Below are 17,394 nucleotides of genomic sequence, written 5' to 3' on the forward strand. Positions count from 1 at the left end.
CTGTTGAGCCCTCGTGGTCTCTAGGACTTAGGACTCTTCCAGTCAGATCCATAGCCATGGGCCTTAAATCGATAAGGCTGGAATAGATAGTATAATCCTTTTCCCCAACCACAGACCATTTGCTGCCCATGTCCTCATTTGGGGAGCCTCAGATCCGAACGACATAGGCATCACTGTGGCTTAGGTGTCGCACCCATTTGTGGGGGTTGGTGTTGCTGCAGGATCTGAAGGCCAGTCTGAGGAAGCGAACCTGGAGGCCAGAGCACGTGTGCCGGGGAAGTTCAAAGGAGAGGCTTGCGGGGCCCAGCCCCAGAGGTGGGGCTGAGGTGGAGTGCCCTTGACTGGGAGGCCCAGGCAGGCCGGGGACTTCCATCTGTGAGAGGCAGAGGCAGGGAGAGAGGTGCTTAAGGCACAGAGAGGGAGAGGAAGGTGGGTAGGGAAGCCAAGGGGCCAGAAAGCTGACCACACTGGCGGGAACAATGCAGCAATTGCATTAGGCAGAGAGGGTCCGGGGGCTAAAAATGGAGGTGGGACTAGAGGGCTTTAGAGAATCAGCAGCCAATACCTGGAAAAGGCCCGAGAGCTGAGAGCCTCCTTGCACCCGAGGCAGGTCCCAGCGAAGGGCTCCATCCCCTAGCTCTGCTTTCTGCTCTGGGCTGCTCAGCTCCTGAGATAGGCTGGAGTTTGGAGAGGAAAGGTGCTGGGCTCAGCTCATACCTGCCTTGGGGGCAGGCCAGTTCCACCCCACAGTGTCCACTTTCCTCCCCAGTGCCACCCTGTTGTCCAGGGAAGCTGGTAAAACCACCCAAGCAAGCCGCCACGTTAAACACACACTAACCTGAGCACCCCTCGAGGCAGGGGAAGGTGCAGCCTGACGTTGAGAGCCTGGCTGCAAAGGTGAAAGGAATAGAGTCAGCCCCAGGAAAGTAATGACTTGTCCCCACACTTCATTAATGTCACAGCTGGAGTACAGCACAAGGGCCACCCAATCCCCTTCCCAAACTCTCGAGCCTCAAACTAAACTGGATTCTGAGGCTGGTGGCTGCATCTGAAGATGGAGGCAATAGGTATCAGCCCTGTCTCCTAACCCACGTAGCTGAGTTAGTCTTGGCTACCCCCACTCGTACCTCTTTGGGGGCAGGTCACATCGTAACTTCAGATAAACCAGGAGCCTAGGTGAGAGTATAATATTGTTACTTGGGCCATATCCTACTGGCATCTCACCATCCCCCACCCAAGGCCCCCATGTGTGGCTGTGTTGGTTGTGCCCAGGTAGAAGAGAGAAAGGCTGAAATCTACCCAACTCCACTAGTCACTAGCGTTCATGGGGCTGAGTCCACTTGGGAGGAGGGTGTCTTTTTCTAACTCATATCCTATACCACTACCACCACCATCCCTCCATAATAATACTTGGGAACATATATCTATTGGCTTGAGTTCTAGAGAAGTTCTAGAACAGAGGAAATGGTCTCACCTGCCAGAACCTCGGTCCCACTGCACAGAGGGAAAGAGCCGGAAAGGGAGCGGTGAGGGGAGGTCATCTGAGAGTTGGTACCGCATCACAGTCAGCTGAGACCAGGGAGGAACAGAGGCAGGTTGGTCCCCTTACACCTGAGCTGCCTCCCTTCCCCTGAGCAGATGGAACATGTTCAGCCAGCCCATCCTGACCTCGCCCTGAGGTGGCTGCAAGTGGAGGATTCGGTGAGACTCAAATTCATCCAGGTGCACCGAGCTGTGAAATGAGACCTCATCCACCCGAATTCCTGGCCCATAACCTGGAAAGACAGAAAGGCTCCTCTCCTAACTCATATTTTGGGAGAGAAGAGCACGGGTGGGGTGGGGTAGGGATCTGTCTCTAACTTCTCTCCACAAAACCTCTGGCAGTGACCTATACCTAGGAGAGAAAGACCCACTTTCTCCTCACCTCTCAGTTCTGACTTCCCCACACAAAATTCTTCTGTCAAGCCAATGCGCATCTCTGTCAGAGAAAAGGACATCAGAAAACGCCATCAAATACCACCATACATACCATCAAGGAGCCTGTCCCAAACCCAACCCTGGGCCCAACCTGCAAGCTTCTTACCAGAGCCACTGGGAAGAAAGCTCTTGAGTCGGATCTCTCCCTGCACGTCCACCTTCAGCAGCGAGCCCTGAGAGTGGCCAGGAGGTTAATGTCCAGAGGCAACCTCCCCAATACATTTCCCAGATACCAGATACCATCTGACCTCAGCTCCGGGGATGGGGGCACGAACTTACATTAGATGCTATCAGCACAGATAGTCTCTCGACCACATCTAAAAATACTTCATTCTTTTGGCTCTGAGGAAGAGAGGAGATTTGGGTGGTTGGAGGCTGAACAACCTTGTTCTAAAGTGGACAGGGAAGTGGAGGCTAGGGCCCTGGGGTGGGAACACAAGGTAAGAGAAGGGACTGGATTATCCACATCTAAGGGATGTGGAAAGATATGCTGGGAACTTAGGACTCTGGGGCCCCAGAAAAAAATCAGAGGGTCCGAACCCCTTCGTCCCTCTCACCTGGTCAGAGCGGCTGGACAGGACGGGGCGGCTGGCTGCACTGCTAGGGGCCACTTTACTCTGTTGTGTCTCAGCCCCAAACTGGAAAGCACCCAAAGCAATCAGTCCTCAGGTCTGACACTCCCTGTCAGCCCTTCCCCCTCCTGGTCCTCTTTCCTCCACTGACCAAGCCAACACTGCTGAGGTCAAAGAGGCTGAAGGGCTTGCTGACCACAGCCTCGGTCTGGATGAAGTTCCTCAGCATCTCTGTGGATGTGGTCTGTACGTAGCCATAGTCCTAGGGGAGGAGGAAAAACAGTCTTTGGGTGGCCAGCAGAGGAAAGGGGTGAAAAGGAGTGGACTTAGCCTCCAAACAGAGGAACAGATCTTCAGGGAACAGGGACAAAGGAAAATCCTTGGACCTTACCAGCACTTCATCCAGGAGTTCATAGACAAGAGCCACATTGCGGGAAATCGTCCCCTCACCCAGGGAGCCACAGTAGTCACCCAGGAGAGTGGCTAACCTGAGGAAAAAGAAGGGAGTGTACATCTTGTCCTCTCACACCCCCAAGCCCAGCTCCCCAGCCCTGCCCTCCTCACCGAGAGAGCAACTCTAGGAGACTGAAGGGAGAAATGTTTTCTGAAGTCGTTGCCACCAAATAGAGGCCGCTGTGTCTGATGTGAATAAAATGTCGGTCTTCGTGGTGCTGAGGCAAAGCCAGGAAGGAAGCGTCAGGAAGAGAGTTGAGCTTACCGGCCCAAGAGACTTGGGCTGGTATCCTGATTCTCCTACTTCACAGCAGTGCGACTCAGGGCGAACTATAAACCTCCCTGGAGCCCTGCTTCCCAAAGTGTAAGTGGAGTTAATAATAGTTCCTACCCCAGAGGTGCTTAGGATTAAGACTTGTGAAAAGCTGTGCCTGCTAAATAACTAGCGCTCAGTACACTCATTAATATTATTTGTAGGAATGTACCCCCTAAGGGGAAGCTCTCAAGACAGCAGCCTTGGGAGGGAGGAGGCACCCACCCTACTCAAGCTTGCCTAGAGTACCACTCCCACCCCAGTGGTTACCATGACAACCGGGGACTCGTCTCCGGGCAGTCCAGTCAGTTTCCGATAGAAGAGCTCAGCCACATCTCGGCCGCCACTGTCCCCGCGGACTGACGGGTTGAAGGGCAGCTAAGGAGCTGGCGACACGGACTGGCTCCGGGGCACTACTCCCATCCAGCCCAACCTCCCTATCCCCACGGACCTGTGGGTCAAGGATACAGTCCTTGTAGATGAGCGGGTCCCCCTTGGAGGACAGAATGAAGAACTGGGAAATCATAGCCGTCCTGGAGAGTAGACAAGGAGACAGCGAAAGTTGGGCCTGCCCCTCCCTGCGGCCCGGGAACAAAAGGACGCTCGTAGACTGGCCCTTTAAGAGCGATTCTCCTCCGACGCGGGAAACCCGGCGCCCACCCTGCCTTGCCCAATCTGTACCTCCCGACACTCGCACCGCGGCGAGTGGGAGGAACGGAGGGCCTCCTCTCGGATTGGCCCGTACGCAGCGGCGCCGGTCACGTGTTGGGCGACGTTTCGCGCCAATTTCGGTTGGTCCTCCGCAGTCCGCCGCGCGGACGTTAGCTGCTACCGAGATCTTTGAGCCAGCTGACTGCTGTGTTACGGCTCTCGGCAGCGATGGCACTTAAGGACTACGCGCTCGAGAAGGGTGAGGGTCTGCAAGCCTGGGAGGGGCGGCCTGCGCGGGAAATGTCCCGGCCAACACCTGTTGTTGGGGTCCTGGGGGGGGGGGACCAGGCTCAGCGCGAGGCCAGACCCCGGGCCAGAGGCGGTGGGGCTGAGGCAGACGTTGTCTGGGAGACACGTGGAGGACCGAGGTCGGAGAAGACTTGGAGATCGTGCCCGGGAAAGGAGTGGCGGTCGTGAGGGGGTTGGGGGTTGGCAGCCCGGCTTAGGGGCTCCAGTTGGGAGGGTCGCGCCCAGGAGAGACCGGGACCTCAGGGGGCCCTGTCTACGGCGCAGTGTCGAGCACTCTTCTGGCTCACTTCCATCCGCACTCTTAACGCACTCCCAAGTGCCCGCGTCCTCCCTAGACGCGCCGAAACTCAGGGGGCGGGCCGGCCGGGCCGCTGCGCGCCGGGATTGGCCATTTTAGGCCATCCTCCGAGCGGAAGTGAAGGAGGGCGGAAGTTGCGCGACGCCTCTGGAGGGAGTGTCGTGTGTAAACAGTGTCCTTCCGCGCGGTGGCCTCGGAGAGAGCTACTGAGGGTGGGGGAGTGCCTGGAATTGGGAGCTTTAGTGGGTAGCTGAGAGAGGAGGTAGCGGTTAGGACCGAGTGGCCCAGGACGCGCTGGCCAATAGCCGGAGGGGCTCACACCCTGGGCGGAGGAATCCCGGGCTGTGAAGCGGCTGCATCTGGGCCCATGTGCTTCTTTGTTTACTAAGAGCGGAAGCAGTGGCGGGAGAGGGGGTGGGGTGAAGGATGGGCCTAGTGGCCGAGATTTAGGGGACCGAAAGAAAAAGGGGGAAATCATACGTGTGGAGGAAAAGCTGAGAACCTTGAAACCTGAGTGTGTTGCTGGGAGTGGCAGGCCTTTGGGGAAAAGGCACTGAGATTTCTAAGGCAGACTGGAATTCTCCTAGGGGAGGATGTTGGGTAATACTCTCAACTGCCAGGGGCCCTTAATTCTTCTCTAGGTAAAACAGACTTCTGAAGAGGAGTTCTGCCCAGTGTGGGGAGGATCATGTAGGGTTATTTAAACGTTTATATAACTAGTTCATTTAGATGAAATGTTTTAAATGGAGGTGAGTTTCTTAGGTTTTTATCAGAGGGGTTTGCAGTAAGGTATTTGAAAGAAAGGAAGATTGATTCTCGTGATTTTACATTTACCTTCTAGAAAAGGTGAAGAAGTTCCTACAAGAGTTCTACCAGGATGATGAGTTTGGCAAGAAGCAGTTCAAGTATGGGAACCAGTTGGTAAGTCTGCAGTTAGGTAGAGGGAATGGGCTGGTTGCTTACAGGAGCTGTAAGAAGTGGCCTAACTTATTTCAGCAAGTACATTTGTCTGTAAGGGACAAGTTTGCTGCCATGTGGTTATGGTAAGTGAATGTAGTACTACATTCGTGATAAGTAAGGTGTTTTTAAGAATTGGTAGTCTGTCTTTTGGGGGTTGAGAAATGAGTGTTGCTCTGTCTCACACCCCTCTTTCTTGCATGTGGAGGCCTGGAACCTGTATGCTGCGCTCACAGTGATGTGTCCTTGTATGTGAATACTGGTGAGCATGGTAAACCTCGTTCTGAGGTATTGCTGACTCTTCCCCACCCCAGGTTCGACTAGCTCATCGGGAACAAGTGGCATTGTACATAGACCTAGATGATGTGGCTGAAGAGGACCCTGAGTTGGTGGACTCAATTTGTGAGAACACCAAGCGCTATGCAAGGCTCTTTGCTGATACAGTACAAGAGCTGCTGCCTCAGTACAAGGAGAGGGAGGTGAGTACAGGAGAATGCAGGGCAAGGAACTTAGATTTCTGTCAGGAAGCTTCTCAGGTTTTCTGAGCTGGCAGGAAGGAGGGCAGTGATTTCTGCCTAATTGTCCTTTATGCTCCATCCTGCCACTCATTTTTCCCGTCTTCTTCTGTTTGCCTGTAGGTGGTAAATAAAGATGTTCTGGACGTTTACATTGAGCACCGGCTGATGATGGAACAGCGGAGCCGTGACCCTGGGGCAGCCCGAAGCCCCCAGAACCAGTACCCTCCTGAACTCATGCGTAGATTGTGAGTAGTCTCAGTGAGGGAAGGGTATGGGAATTTGCCCTCCAGGACTTGGCTAATGACTGTTTTTTCCCTTAGTGAGCTGTATTTTCAAGGCCCAAGCAGTAACAAGCCTCGTGTGATCCGGGAAGTACGGGCTGACTCTCTGGGGAAATTGGTGACTGTGCGTGGAATCGTCACTCGTGTCTCTGAAGTCAAACCCAGAATGGTGGTGGCTACCTACACTTGTGACCAGTGTGGGGCAGAGACCTACCAGCCGGTATGTATGGAGCAAGGAACAGGAACACACTTAACTCGGTTAGTGGTTTTTGTATGAATTTTGTGTGCTGATGTTGATCTGTCATTTTCTCTGTTGTAACAACACGTGTGTATGATTATTTTTCATTCTTTTCCTGGTATGCAGCAGTCTTCCTATCTGTTTTGTGTTCTTGGTGCCTGTCCATGTTGACCCAGAGTACTTCAAGATGTTTTTGACTGTTTCTGATATCTGCTATGAAGACGAAATGTGATTCAGGTGACCGAGACTAATTGGCTCATTCCTTTCTGACTTTCTTTAGTCCTTTCTTTCTTACATCCTAGATCCAGTCTCCCACTTTCATGCCTCTGATTATGTGCCCGAGCCAGGAGTGCCAGACCAACCGCTCAGGTGGGCGGCTATATCTACAGACACGTGGCTCCAAATTTATCAAATTTCAGGAGATGAAGATGCAAGAACATGTGAGTTTTGGGTATGTTGCCCAGGGAGGGTGGAGCTTGGGAGTCCATTCGAATACTGTACTTGTTGCTGAGTGGAAGAAAGAAAGAAAAACAGAGGTGAGGCAGAGAAGTCAGCTTGATCAGGAGGGAGGTTTGACTGAAACTTTCTGATTGAGCGAGGAAGAAGTAAAGGAGATCTCTGCTTCCCTCCTCTTATCTGAGGCTGGGTAGGCTGAAAAGTAGAAGAGTGGGATATGCTGGCAAAGGGAGTTAAGTCCTTGGGGGCCTCATGTTCTTATCTCCTTGTCTGTGCACCATTATTCCCTGTAGAGTGACCAAGTACCCGTGGGAAATATCCCTCGTAGCATTACGGTGTTGGTAGAAGGAGAGAACACACGGATTGCCCAGCCCGGGGACCACGTCAGTGTCACCGGTATCTTCTTGCCAATCTTGTGCTCTGGGTTCCGACAGGTGGTACAGGTAAGAAAGAGAGTTTAAAATGAGGAAATTCCCTTTTCTCCCTTGTCCATTCACTCTCACCACATCCTTACAGAATACTATCAACAGGAAAACAAAATAGAACAAAGGGTTTGTGAGGAACTCCTGAGGGAATCATGTGGATGGGCAAATTAAAGAGACTTCATTCATATACTGGTGTTTTTCTGTTCAAGGGTTTACTCTCAGAAACATACCTGGAAGCCCATCGGATTGTGAAGATGAATAAGAGTGAGGATGATGAGTCTGGGGCTGGAGAGCTGACCAAGGAGGAGCTGAGGCAAATAGCAGGTGAGGGGCCAGAGGGGCGACCGGGAATGTGAGTTCCTTCGTAGCACTTTTTTTTCCTAACCTTCATTTTCCCACAGAGGAGGATTTCTATGAAAAGCTGGCAGCCTCCATTGCCCCGGAAATATATGGGCATGAAGATGTAAAGAAGGCGCTGCTGCTCCTACTAGTGGGAGGTGTGGACCAGTCTCCTCGAGGCATGAAAATCAGGGGTAAGAGGAAATGAGAGGGAGGTTCAGGTAAGGGAACACATTTGGGAGAAGGAAAGGATGGCAAGAACTGATGTCCTTATAGGTCGCAAAATAAAAAAGTTGGCACCTTTGGCTTCATGGGCACGGGGAGGGATCAGAAGAAATGCTGAGTATGGGAGTAGGGGCAAACCTCAAAAGTATTTTTCTGTTGTTGGACAACTTCCATTGAAAGACTAGTCACACAGAGGCTTCCTTTCCTTATAGGCAACATCAATATCTGTCTAATGGGGGATCCTGGAGTGGCTAAGTCTCAGCTGCTATCTTACATAGATCGCCTGGCCCCCCGCAGTGAGTAATCAGACCCTGGAAGAGGTGACTGTAGAAGATAGGGATAGGACTACCCCGTGTTTATTCATTTCCTGGGGGGTTTGGAAGGTGGTGGAGAGGAGGGTTGGGGAAGGGAGGTGTTGCCAGCGCCAGTACCCCACAGATCTTGATCAGGAAGGTCTGGGTGGGTAAGGTAGAGCAGTTCAGTGCAGACCTTAACTCACTGTCCCCATTCCTTGTGTCCTGTTTTTTTCCTGACCCTGCCATTCAGGCCAGTACACAACAGGCCGAGGTTCCTCTGGAGTGGGGCTTACAGCAGCTGTGCTTAGAGACTCTGTGACTGGAGAGCTGACCTTAGAGGGTGGTGCCCTCGTGCTGGCTGACCAGGGTGTGTGCTGCATCGATGAGTTTGATAAGATGGCTGAGGCTGACCGCACAGCCATCCACGAGGTCATGGAGCAGCAGACCATCTCCATTGCTAAAGCAGGCATTTTAACTACGCTCAATGCCCGCTGCTCCATCCTGGCTGCCGCCAATCCTGCCTATGGGCGCTACAACCCTCGCCGCAGTCTGGAGCAGAACATACAGCTTCCTGCTGCACTCCTTTCCCGATTTGACCTCCTCTGGTTGATCCAGGACCGGCCCGACAGAGACAATGACCTACGGTGACTGAAACTCAACACTTGAGACATCCCTTAGAAACGATCTAAAGGGAGGGAGGGAAGAGAATTTAGAAAGCCCTCAAATTCTCTGCTTGTGGATACTGGTCCACAGTTTTTAGGAAATGGGCGGTCAGGGCTGAAACACAGATGAGGATTTCCTTGAAAAGTTTGTCCTTGCCACATTGTGAGGGAGATGGTGGAGCTGGGGGCAGTGGGTGGAGTGTCGAGTTGGAGCACAGGGCATGTATAGCATCAAAAAGTGTTTCTCCTTGCCTCCACTATTCCTAGATTGGCCCAGCATATCACCTATGTGCACCAGCACAGCCGGCAGCCTCCCGCCCAGTTTGAACCTTTGGACATGAAGCTTATGAGGTAGGAGAGCTGGGTAAGGACAGGTGTGCTCCACCAGTCACTATGTGTGGCAGTGTCTTGGGCCATGTGTGTGTCCTGAAGAGCTTTCAGTCTTAGGTCGCATATTTCACCACCACTCTGCCCTCTTCAACTGTGTCCTGGGTCTAAGAACATTGAATCTAAATAACCCCTATCCTGGCCCCACAAGAAAACACATCTGAACCAATCTTTCACACCATTAGCCTGGCCTGACTTTGGTGAGGCAGGTTCAGATTGAAGGCAAAACTGGATCCTGCTCCGTGGATACTTGATACCCCCAATTTCTCTAGAGATCTACGCGAGGCCCCCCCAGTGACCCCTCTAGTTTTTCTTCCATTACCTATTTAAACAATTTTCTCAAAGTGAACAAAATACATTTCTGCTGCTTTTAGCTATATATGTTCACAGGAGGGGACTTGGTCATCTCTGGTAAGGGGTGTATTTGTCTTATTCACGCATAGGTCATTTTCCTTAAAAGTTGGAAATAATTTGAAAAGCACCATTTAGAGAAATCCATCAGTGATATCCAAGCCACATAAATCACTAATTTTCTTTCTAAAAAGTTCCCTCTTACCCCCAAGAATTTTCTTAAAGGGGAAACTTATGCAAAAAAACCCCATATTCTTCCCATCTTCCTTTTCCGCTTTTCCCATGAACCTCTCCTGCAGACGTTATATAGCTATGTGCCAGGAGAAACAGCCTACAGTGCCAGAGTCTCTGGCAGACTATATCACAGCAGCATACGTGGAGATGAGGCGAGAGGCTTGGGCTAGTAAAGATGCCACCTATACTTCCGCCCGGACCCTGCTGGCTATCCTGCGACTGTCAACTGCCCTGGTGAGTGCCCAGTTCCTGTTCTGCTGGAGGGTGGTCTGTTTTGACTTACTGGGCAGCCTACCTTAACATCATCCTCTCGTTGCCGCCTCCTTCCCACTCCAGCCCTGCCGGGGCTAAAGTGCTGACAGTGCAGATAGTGGTCCTCTCCGTGCTACCGCACTGTGGGTACTTGCTGCTCCAGCAGGGCACGCACAGCATCCATGGAGGGAAAGGCCTTGCTTCTCAAACCTCACTGCTGGTGTGGGTGGGGTGAATTTCATTCCTTATGTCCTAAATCCTGTGTTAGAATCCTTCATTTCTGTCCTCACATCTTGGACCTTAGTCCTGGGGGCTCCAAAGTGCTGTTCGTGCAGGTAGTGTGATTACCTGACCTACTGCTGAGCTAGCACTTCCCGAGCCCCAGGGACACAACCTCTTTGTCAATCACCTGCTAGGCTGAGCTCCCCAAGCTCCATCTGTCATGGTGGGGAGCCCAGTGGAGTTCAGAAGAGTCTGGTCTCCCTCACAGGACAGCTGAACACCGGGACTGGCCAGTGTTGAGAGGCGGAGACTTGGGCAATTGCTGGACGCTGCCCTGGGCATTGCACTTGTCTCGGTCTGACAGTGCCGGCCCCACACTGCGGATGTTTGCAGGGGAGGGGAGGGGGCCTCCACTTTTTTTGTGAGTAGGCAACCCATGAGTTGCCCGGCCTTAAAGCTGAAACATGGGGGTCCCCTGACTGTTCCACTCCCCTCCTCCTGTTCCCATCTCTCCCTACCTTCCCCTTAGGCACGTCTGCGAATGGTGGACACAGTGGAGAAGGAAGATGTAAATGAAGCCATAAGGCTAATGGAGATGTCAAAGGACTCACTTCTGAGTGACAAGGGACAAACAGCTAGGTGAGTGGTTTAATGGAAGAGGAAATCAGGAGTCACCTTGACTTTCTTGAGCAGACCACTTATCCTTGTGGCTTCTGCAACCACATGTATAGGATTGCCTCAGAATTCACTTTTCTCTGACGTGTTAGGTGCTCTTGTCAGTAGCCTGACCTTACACATCCACACTTGTTTCCTTCAGGACCCAGAGACCAGCAGATGTGATATTCGCCACTGTCCGTGAGCTGGTCTCAGAGGACCGAAGTGTCCGGTTTTCTGAGGCGGAGCAGCGTTGTGTATCCCGGGGCTTCACACCTGCCCAATTCCAGGCAGCTCTAGATGAGTATGAGGAGTTAAACGTCTGGCAGGTTAATACTGCCCGGACACGAATTACTTTTGTCTGATTCCAGCCCACTTGAGACACTGGGGTCTACTCTGCATACCATGCTAAACACCGCCTTTCCTTTAAAGGGCTAGTGATGCCCTTGAGGGGAAAGGAGCACACACACACACACACTGCCCGTTTTCCTGAGCTATACTTGTTTTATACATTCCTTTTGCTAATAAAGTGTTTGTAGATTGCTGCCTTGTGGTAAAACTGGGTGTTGTACATTTTATAGATTCATATCTTACTCCTTTTGTGCTTGTCTTCCATTTACTCAACGTACTGAATAAAGTACCTACTCTACCTGCCAGATACCAAGACAGAAACTGGGAATGCAGCAAGGAATGAGAATTCCACAGTACCGACTGTTTGCATTGGATCTCCAATCCCTTGCCTGCTCCTACTCCCCTCTAGATTCAAATGTATACTGAGTCTACTGCTGTGCCTCCCCTCAGGTTCTGGGGATAACAGCTGCCAAAATGAAAGAGCCTCTAAGCCAACTCCTCCATTTCTACTCTGAAGTGCCTCCAACAGACACAAGTACTCACACCTCTAGTCCCGAACTACCACTTGAAAGCCTTGTTCAGGGGATGAAAACCAAGGACTTGGAGGGGGTAGGCACAAGTAATTGCATAGAAAATCTTCATGTTTACACCACCTGGCTTCATCTCTAAAATATGACATGGGCACTAGTACCTCTGCCTCCTAGGGCTGGCTGAGGTCCTGCCTGATGGGTCAGGCACATACTCTAGCAAGCACTCAAACATTAACAATAATTGGGAAACATCTCCCTCTTGGCAATACTCAATGCTTGCTCATAGGATCAAGGCTTTCATTTGTCCATCAGAAATGTGCTTAATACCCTTCTCCCTCCCAGTCTCCTTTGTATGTGAAAAACTAATTCAGCTTGGGAAAGCAGTCATTTGTTTACAGGGAGATGTTACAGAGCAAAACACATTGCTTAAGTGGAGGCAGGCAGCCTTTGGCTCAATATAGACAATCCACCTGACCAGGCTCGGAGTCACTTCAAGTGGCAATGAGCTCCCAGCCACTGAAAGGTGTAGAGAATAACTGATAAAATGGGACTCATGCTTCTGAGCAAGGCTGGAACCAAGGGTCTCCTTTAAGATCCAAGTTGAGAAACCTATGTGGTGCCTAACAGAGGACAGAGCCACTGGAAGGGGTGCTGAGGGGCCGCTCCCCTTTTATTAATGACAGGATTCTCTAAGGGGAGTGTAACATCTCTCCCCTTGGACAGTTTTGACCCCTGTGCATCATTTCTTCAAGTACCCTCAGAAGAAGAGCCCCCGCATCCGCCTGCCAATGCCTTGTCGGTCATAGAGGACGTTGAACTTGTTCACGAACTGGTTCATGGTGTTGCACGTTTTGGTGATGGTGCCAAGGTAGGCCATGAGCCCCACATCATTGCATTGCTGGGAGGGAACAGAAAGAACCAGTTCCCCAGGGCATCTAGGTCTCTCTCAGCATGCCCTGGGAACAGTTGAGTCCTATGTCCTGCATGCAGAAATGACAGCATAAGCCCCACCCACCATCCTGGGTTTTACACTCACATCGTAAAAGTCTGTCTTGAACTTGTCTGTGCTGAGTACCGGGAGGCAGTGACACAAAGCATAGGCTTCCCGCAGGATCTCATGATTAAAGGGAACCTCTCCTAAAGATACAGAGAGGCTGCATTAATGTAGATGCTGTCACTTCCTCAGGAGGGAGTGGAAAAGTAGGAGTGCCAGGGAGACCCCGTCCTACCTGCTTCAGAGGCTTTGACATACTCCAAGATGAGCTTGACGCGACTGTGCAGCATTTTGATGGCGCTGTGCTGTGCTATTAAGTGTTCAGCCACTGCAGAGGGACAAGAACAGGCGATGGTTGAAAAGGCTTGTGGCCACACCTTCCACCCCCACTTCCAAGTATGCCCCTCCAGCCTCCATTACCAGTGGAGTTCTCTCCACTGCCTGTTGCTGTCATTCGGGCCACATGGTCTACACCAATGCGTTCAGCTTCCTCTGTGGCCAGAGTGTACGTCAGCTCAGCAAACAGCATTGTGGCCTACAGGCACATAGGGAGAGTCAAAAGCAGGAAACATCAGGGGCAAGATCTGAGGGTTGAAGGGTAGGGCATTACCTCTCCATTGATTATATCGATGACAGACTCAAAAACACTGACAGGAAGCTGTAAAGAGATGGAGAACAGCTCATATCAAATCCACCTGAAATTATATTTACTATGTGCCAAAAACTAGGGTTGGCCCTTTCACATTGAAGGGCCAATGAAGGAGAGATTATCCCCATTTTACACGAGGAAAATGCAAGTTAATCCAAAATCACACAGCTGAAATATGGCAGAGTGGAGATTTAACTCTTAACAGAGATGTCATACAGTAAGATAGCAGGGGATGAGTATAAAGATAAGCATAGTGAGACAGCCATGACCAAATGGGCATTGGGTTAGTGTTACTCACATCCGTGTGCTTGGTCATAGGATTCAACTTAAGAAAGAGGGGGCTCTCGATTATCTCACACACCTGGAAGAGGGGGATGATGAACACAAGTGTCAATGCCTATCTTGCTGCTTGCCCTCATCCTCTATCCTCTACCCCAGCATGCACGTGTGTGAACATGTATACCTGCTTATGGACGTGGATGTCGGAGGGGTCAGGTGGCCCCCCTGTGGTATACCAACCCAGAAACTCCAGCTCCTTGAATACCTGTTTAACTGGAGAGGAAGGGGCCAGAGCACAAAGTATTTCTTTAAACCATCCTTCCTTAATTTGAAGCTCCTGATGTATTTTCATCAGCTTCTCCCCTCCCCCTCAAATCCTGGCTCAATTTAGAATGATTAATTCCTTCTCTGTCATCCTTTACTTTTGGGGAGCAGAATACCTGAATGTGTTCTTTTTCTGAGGTCTCTTCAGGTACTCTCTTCACTTTCCCAACATTCTCATCCCATGTCCTGTTTATTTTTTCCCAACCCTCTCCATCTGCCCCACTCGGCTTTTTTATTTTTCTTTTCCTCCCACTTCTATTCCCCTCTCACACTGCTCCTCCTTGGTATAATAATATTCCTTGTCAATGATAATCTTCTCTTCCACGGTGTGTGACAGCAGCTCAAAGGAGTTCATCACCTCGATATTTCGGCCCTCCTGCTTCCCGATCAGAGCCCCAATCACTGGGGAAGAAAGGACACAGAGGTGAGAGTAAGGAATCCCAAAACCTACCTAATCATTACAGCCTGAGGATCTGAGGTCAATGTAAACCAAGTACTGGGGAAATGGTGATTTGACCGAGGAAGAACTATCTTCAGGAAAGGAAGGAGAAAAGACCACCATTTAGTGGAGGTGACCAAGGAAGAGAAGGTTGCAGAATTAGGCTGAACACTCACCCTGCATAGGCCGCCCCTCCTGGGAGCGCATGCGAATCCAATGGTCTGAGATATTGAGAATGACCAGGGGATGAAGAGCGACTGAAACACTCCCAGTCACTCCGGAGGCCATCACGCTGGGGACTACTAAGGGTGGAGGGAAAGGAAGGAGTGAGAGTCCAGGCCCCACGCCCTTCCCAGGAGATGGGGAGTAGGAGATGGCAGAGCCCGGGCCATACATCCTTCCCTCAAGTTATCCCAGGGAGCCGTGTTACCGTCCACCCTCCTGACTTCTCCTGGGATCCAGGAAGGCGGCCTTAACGCACCTCGAAGGCCGTCTCCAGAAGCCGCCCCTATGAGACCCGTTACCTGCTGCATCCACCTCCATCCCGCTGCTCCCCCCAGTCCCGTTCGCCGCCGCTGCAGCCGCCGCCGCCATTTTCCCCGCGCCCGACGGCCTTGGCCCCGCCCCCTCCCGGCTTCCGTCCGGGGTGACGCATGCGCAGCGTCCCCGGGGCGCGTGCCTGCTCTGTCGCGGGGCAACGGTTGTCCCCGCCTGGTCTCGGCTCGCAGCCTTCCGGCGGCAAAAGTCCGAGCCCCGCATGGCCCTGAAGCCGACAGATTTTCGTAGACCCTGACCCAGCCTCTCGTCTGCGGCTGACCTTGAACAAATTACTTAACCCTACCCCAACCTTTCCGTCTTCGTCAACAGAATTCGAATAAGATTGCCTAGTTCCTAAATCTATTGCAGAATGAATGAAATGTCATGTTATTGCCCTCAGAATAAAATCCAAGCTGCTAACCATGGACTGCAAGGCCCTGTACGATTCGTTCGGCCCCTGCTTGTCAGCGGGCCCTGGCCTTTTCTGCCCCCTGGTCCCCATGTTTCAGCCACATTAGCCATCACATCTGTTCTTTTCACACGCCCTACTCACTCTTAAGGGCCTTCTGTCATGTTCATCATTATAACCCCTAAGACCAACACGGTACCTAACACTCGGGTACCTAAATAATTTTTGAGTAAATGGATGAGTAGTTTGGGGTAGAGCCCGGTCTGAGTGTCCTATGTTCCCCTCCTTCCAAATAATGGTATTACTAACAGTACTAGGAGCATCCCCAGCATTTCCTAATCCCTTCCACCCACCCTGTACTCTCCATGTCCATAAATCTCACCTCTGGCAAAGAGACCACTTCAGCCCTCTCCCTACTCCTACATGTAAGCAAATTGTGTACACTGCCTTCACCCCTTCTCCTGCTGCCCCGACATGTCTGGCTGGCCCTTTTAATATGTGTCTGTTCCCCACCCAAAATGTAAGCTCTAGAAAGCATGTAGAGACCTGTTTCTTGACCTTGCAGAGCCTACTCTGTTGCCCAGGACTAGCAGATACCGGATATGTTTTCTAGTGATAATGATAACTTATGAGAATTAAGCAACCTCTCCATTTAGGAGCCTGGATAAAGGAAAGTTGAAGGGCCAGCAACCCTTAAAGGAAGGGACCTAAGAAATCTTGCAGGGAGAGAGATCTTCTCGCCAAGGGGTAGTTAAGAAAGAGTTTATCTCACTCTAATCCCCAGTGAAAAAACCTTCCAGCCAATTGAGGCGGTTATGGAGAAAAGCATATAGGCCATTTTAGGGAAAATGAGGTCAGAAAAATCTATCTCTTTCACATGATAGGAAGCTTTTAAGGAGTTTCTCAGTTAGATTGAAGGCTAAAATAAAGACAAGAATTATTCTGAGGTTAATAAAGTTGACAGTTTGTGTTGCTATTTCACACATTAAAGTACTCCTTTGTCTTTTTGTTGTTTCAAATGCTTTTGAAACTGCTCAGATAATTATACAACCCACAAAACAGTGGTTATTGTGAAATTCAAGGATGATTTTGAAATTGAATCAGTTGATTATACATGCTTTGGAAGTAAGCTCACTGAGCATTTTTAAATTATGAAATATACATTTAAAAAATTAGTTTCAGCTGTACAACACAGTGTAATAGTTATGCTTTTTATCCCTCAAAGTGACAAACCCCCTCTCCCAATCTGCTGCCTCACTTCCCCCTGATGGTGTGATAGTATCTGTCCTCAGCACAATAATCTTCTTTTCCTGGGGTCGTTTGGTATAGGGTATGTGAAGGCAGAGCATCTGTCTTATCTCCGTGGGCGGACTCTTGGTAATAGCAGCTGCAGGCATGGGTAATCTGGCTTGAGCAAGTTCTCAGGAATGAGACTCACAGACTGTGGAGAGAACAATGCTACTTCCAGGTAGGGGGAGAAATAAAAGCGGTGTGTCGGCCCAATTCAGGGCTCTTAGTCCACGAGGCTGGAGACCTTTGGCCCCACACTCATTTAACTCTTGACTGCTGTTTCTTTTATTTCTTAACCCTTCGCCGCCCCCTGTCGTTCTCACACTGCTCATGTCGTGCAGGACACAACATATGATGCGGTCTTCCTCACAAGACATGTGACCATCTGACACCCTACAAAATATTTACAACATTATTAATTATATTCCTCGAACTGTCTTTCATATCCCTGTGGCAATATTGTAGTTACCTATTTATGCTGTCTAATCCCTTCCCTTTCTCCCTCATCCCCACCCCCCTCCC

At 50.8% G+C, this 17,394-nt stretch overlaps 3 protein-coding genes across 5 annotated transcripts; 1 reads left to right on the forward strand and 2 right to left on the reverse strand.

Moving 5' to 3' along the window:
- Positions 1-59: 59 nt before the first annotated feature.
- On the reverse strand, positions 60-4,044 carry AP4M1 (adaptor related protein complex 4 subunit mu 1). Its single transcript, XM_019633403.1, has 16 exons — positions 3,997-4,044; positions 3,784-3,848; positions 3,586-3,674; positions 3,114-3,220; positions 2,941-3,037; positions 2,701-2,811; positions 2,535-2,615; positions 2,257-2,319; positions 2,084-2,150; positions 1,925-1,978; positions 1,669-1,775; positions 1,475-1,569; positions 1,128-1,172; positions 839-889; positions 566-677; positions 60-373 (listed from the first exon to the last, which is right to left on the reverse strand). The coding sequence occupies exons 2-16, from the start codon at positions 3,839-3,841 to the stop codon at positions 149-151; spliced, it is 1,362 nt and encodes a 453-aa protein (XP_019488948.1). The 5' UTR covers positions 3,842-3,848; positions 3,997-4,044; the 3' UTR covers positions 60-148.
- A 47-nt stretch (positions 4,045-4,091) lies between these two features.
- MCM7 (minichromosome maintenance complex component 7) lies at positions 4,092-11,629 on the forward strand. Of its 3 annotated transcripts, none has more exons than XM_019633397.1 (15): positions 4,092-4,225; positions 5,415-5,494; positions 5,845-6,009; positions 6,169-6,293; positions 6,369-6,549; positions 6,870-7,007; positions 7,317-7,466; positions 7,658-7,772; positions 7,850-7,981; positions 8,225-8,308; positions 8,559-8,952; positions 9,238-9,321; positions 10,008-10,176; positions 10,946-11,055; positions 11,234-11,629. In XM_019633397.1, exons 1-15 carry the CDS (start codon positions 4,195-4,197, stop codon positions 11,433-11,435), a joined length of 2,160 nt encoding a protein of 719 aa, XP_019488942.1. In that variant the 5' UTR covers positions 4,092-4,194; the 3' UTR covers positions 11,436-11,629. The 3 variants fall into 3 exon arrangements, with proteins under 3 accessions (XP_019488942.1, XP_019488944.1, XP_019488943.1); XM_019633399.1 differs by lacking the exon at positions 4,092-4,225 and adding an exon at positions 4,711-4,785; XM_019633398.1 differs by lacking the exon at positions 4,092-4,225 and adding an exon at positions 4,801-5,322.
- A 965-nt stretch (positions 11,630-12,594) lies between these two features.
- On the reverse strand, positions 12,595-15,249 carry COPS6 (COP9 signalosome subunit 6). Its single transcript, XM_019633404.1, has 10 exons — positions 15,161-15,249; positions 14,813-14,938; positions 14,468-14,599; positions 14,058-14,146; positions 13,893-13,955; positions 13,556-13,603; positions 13,366-13,480; positions 13,181-13,273; positions 12,988-13,088; positions 12,595-12,849 (listed from the first exon to the last, which is right to left on the reverse strand). The coding sequence occupies exons 1-10, from the start codon at positions 15,228-15,230 to the stop codon at positions 12,709-12,711; spliced, it is 978 nt and encodes a 325-aa protein (XP_019488949.1). The 5' UTR covers positions 15,231-15,249; the 3' UTR covers positions 12,595-12,708.
- Between the last annotated feature and the right edge of the window lie 2,145 nt (positions 15,250-17,394).

This window comes from Hipposideros armiger, unplaced genomic scaffold (assembly GCF_001890085.2).
Source record: "Hipposideros armiger isolate ML-2016 unplaced genomic scaffold, ASM189008v1 scaffold_1302, whole genome shotgun sequence".
NCBI classification, from domain to species: Eukaryota; Metazoa; Chordata; class Mammalia; order Chiroptera; family Hipposideridae; genus Hipposideros; species Hipposideros armiger.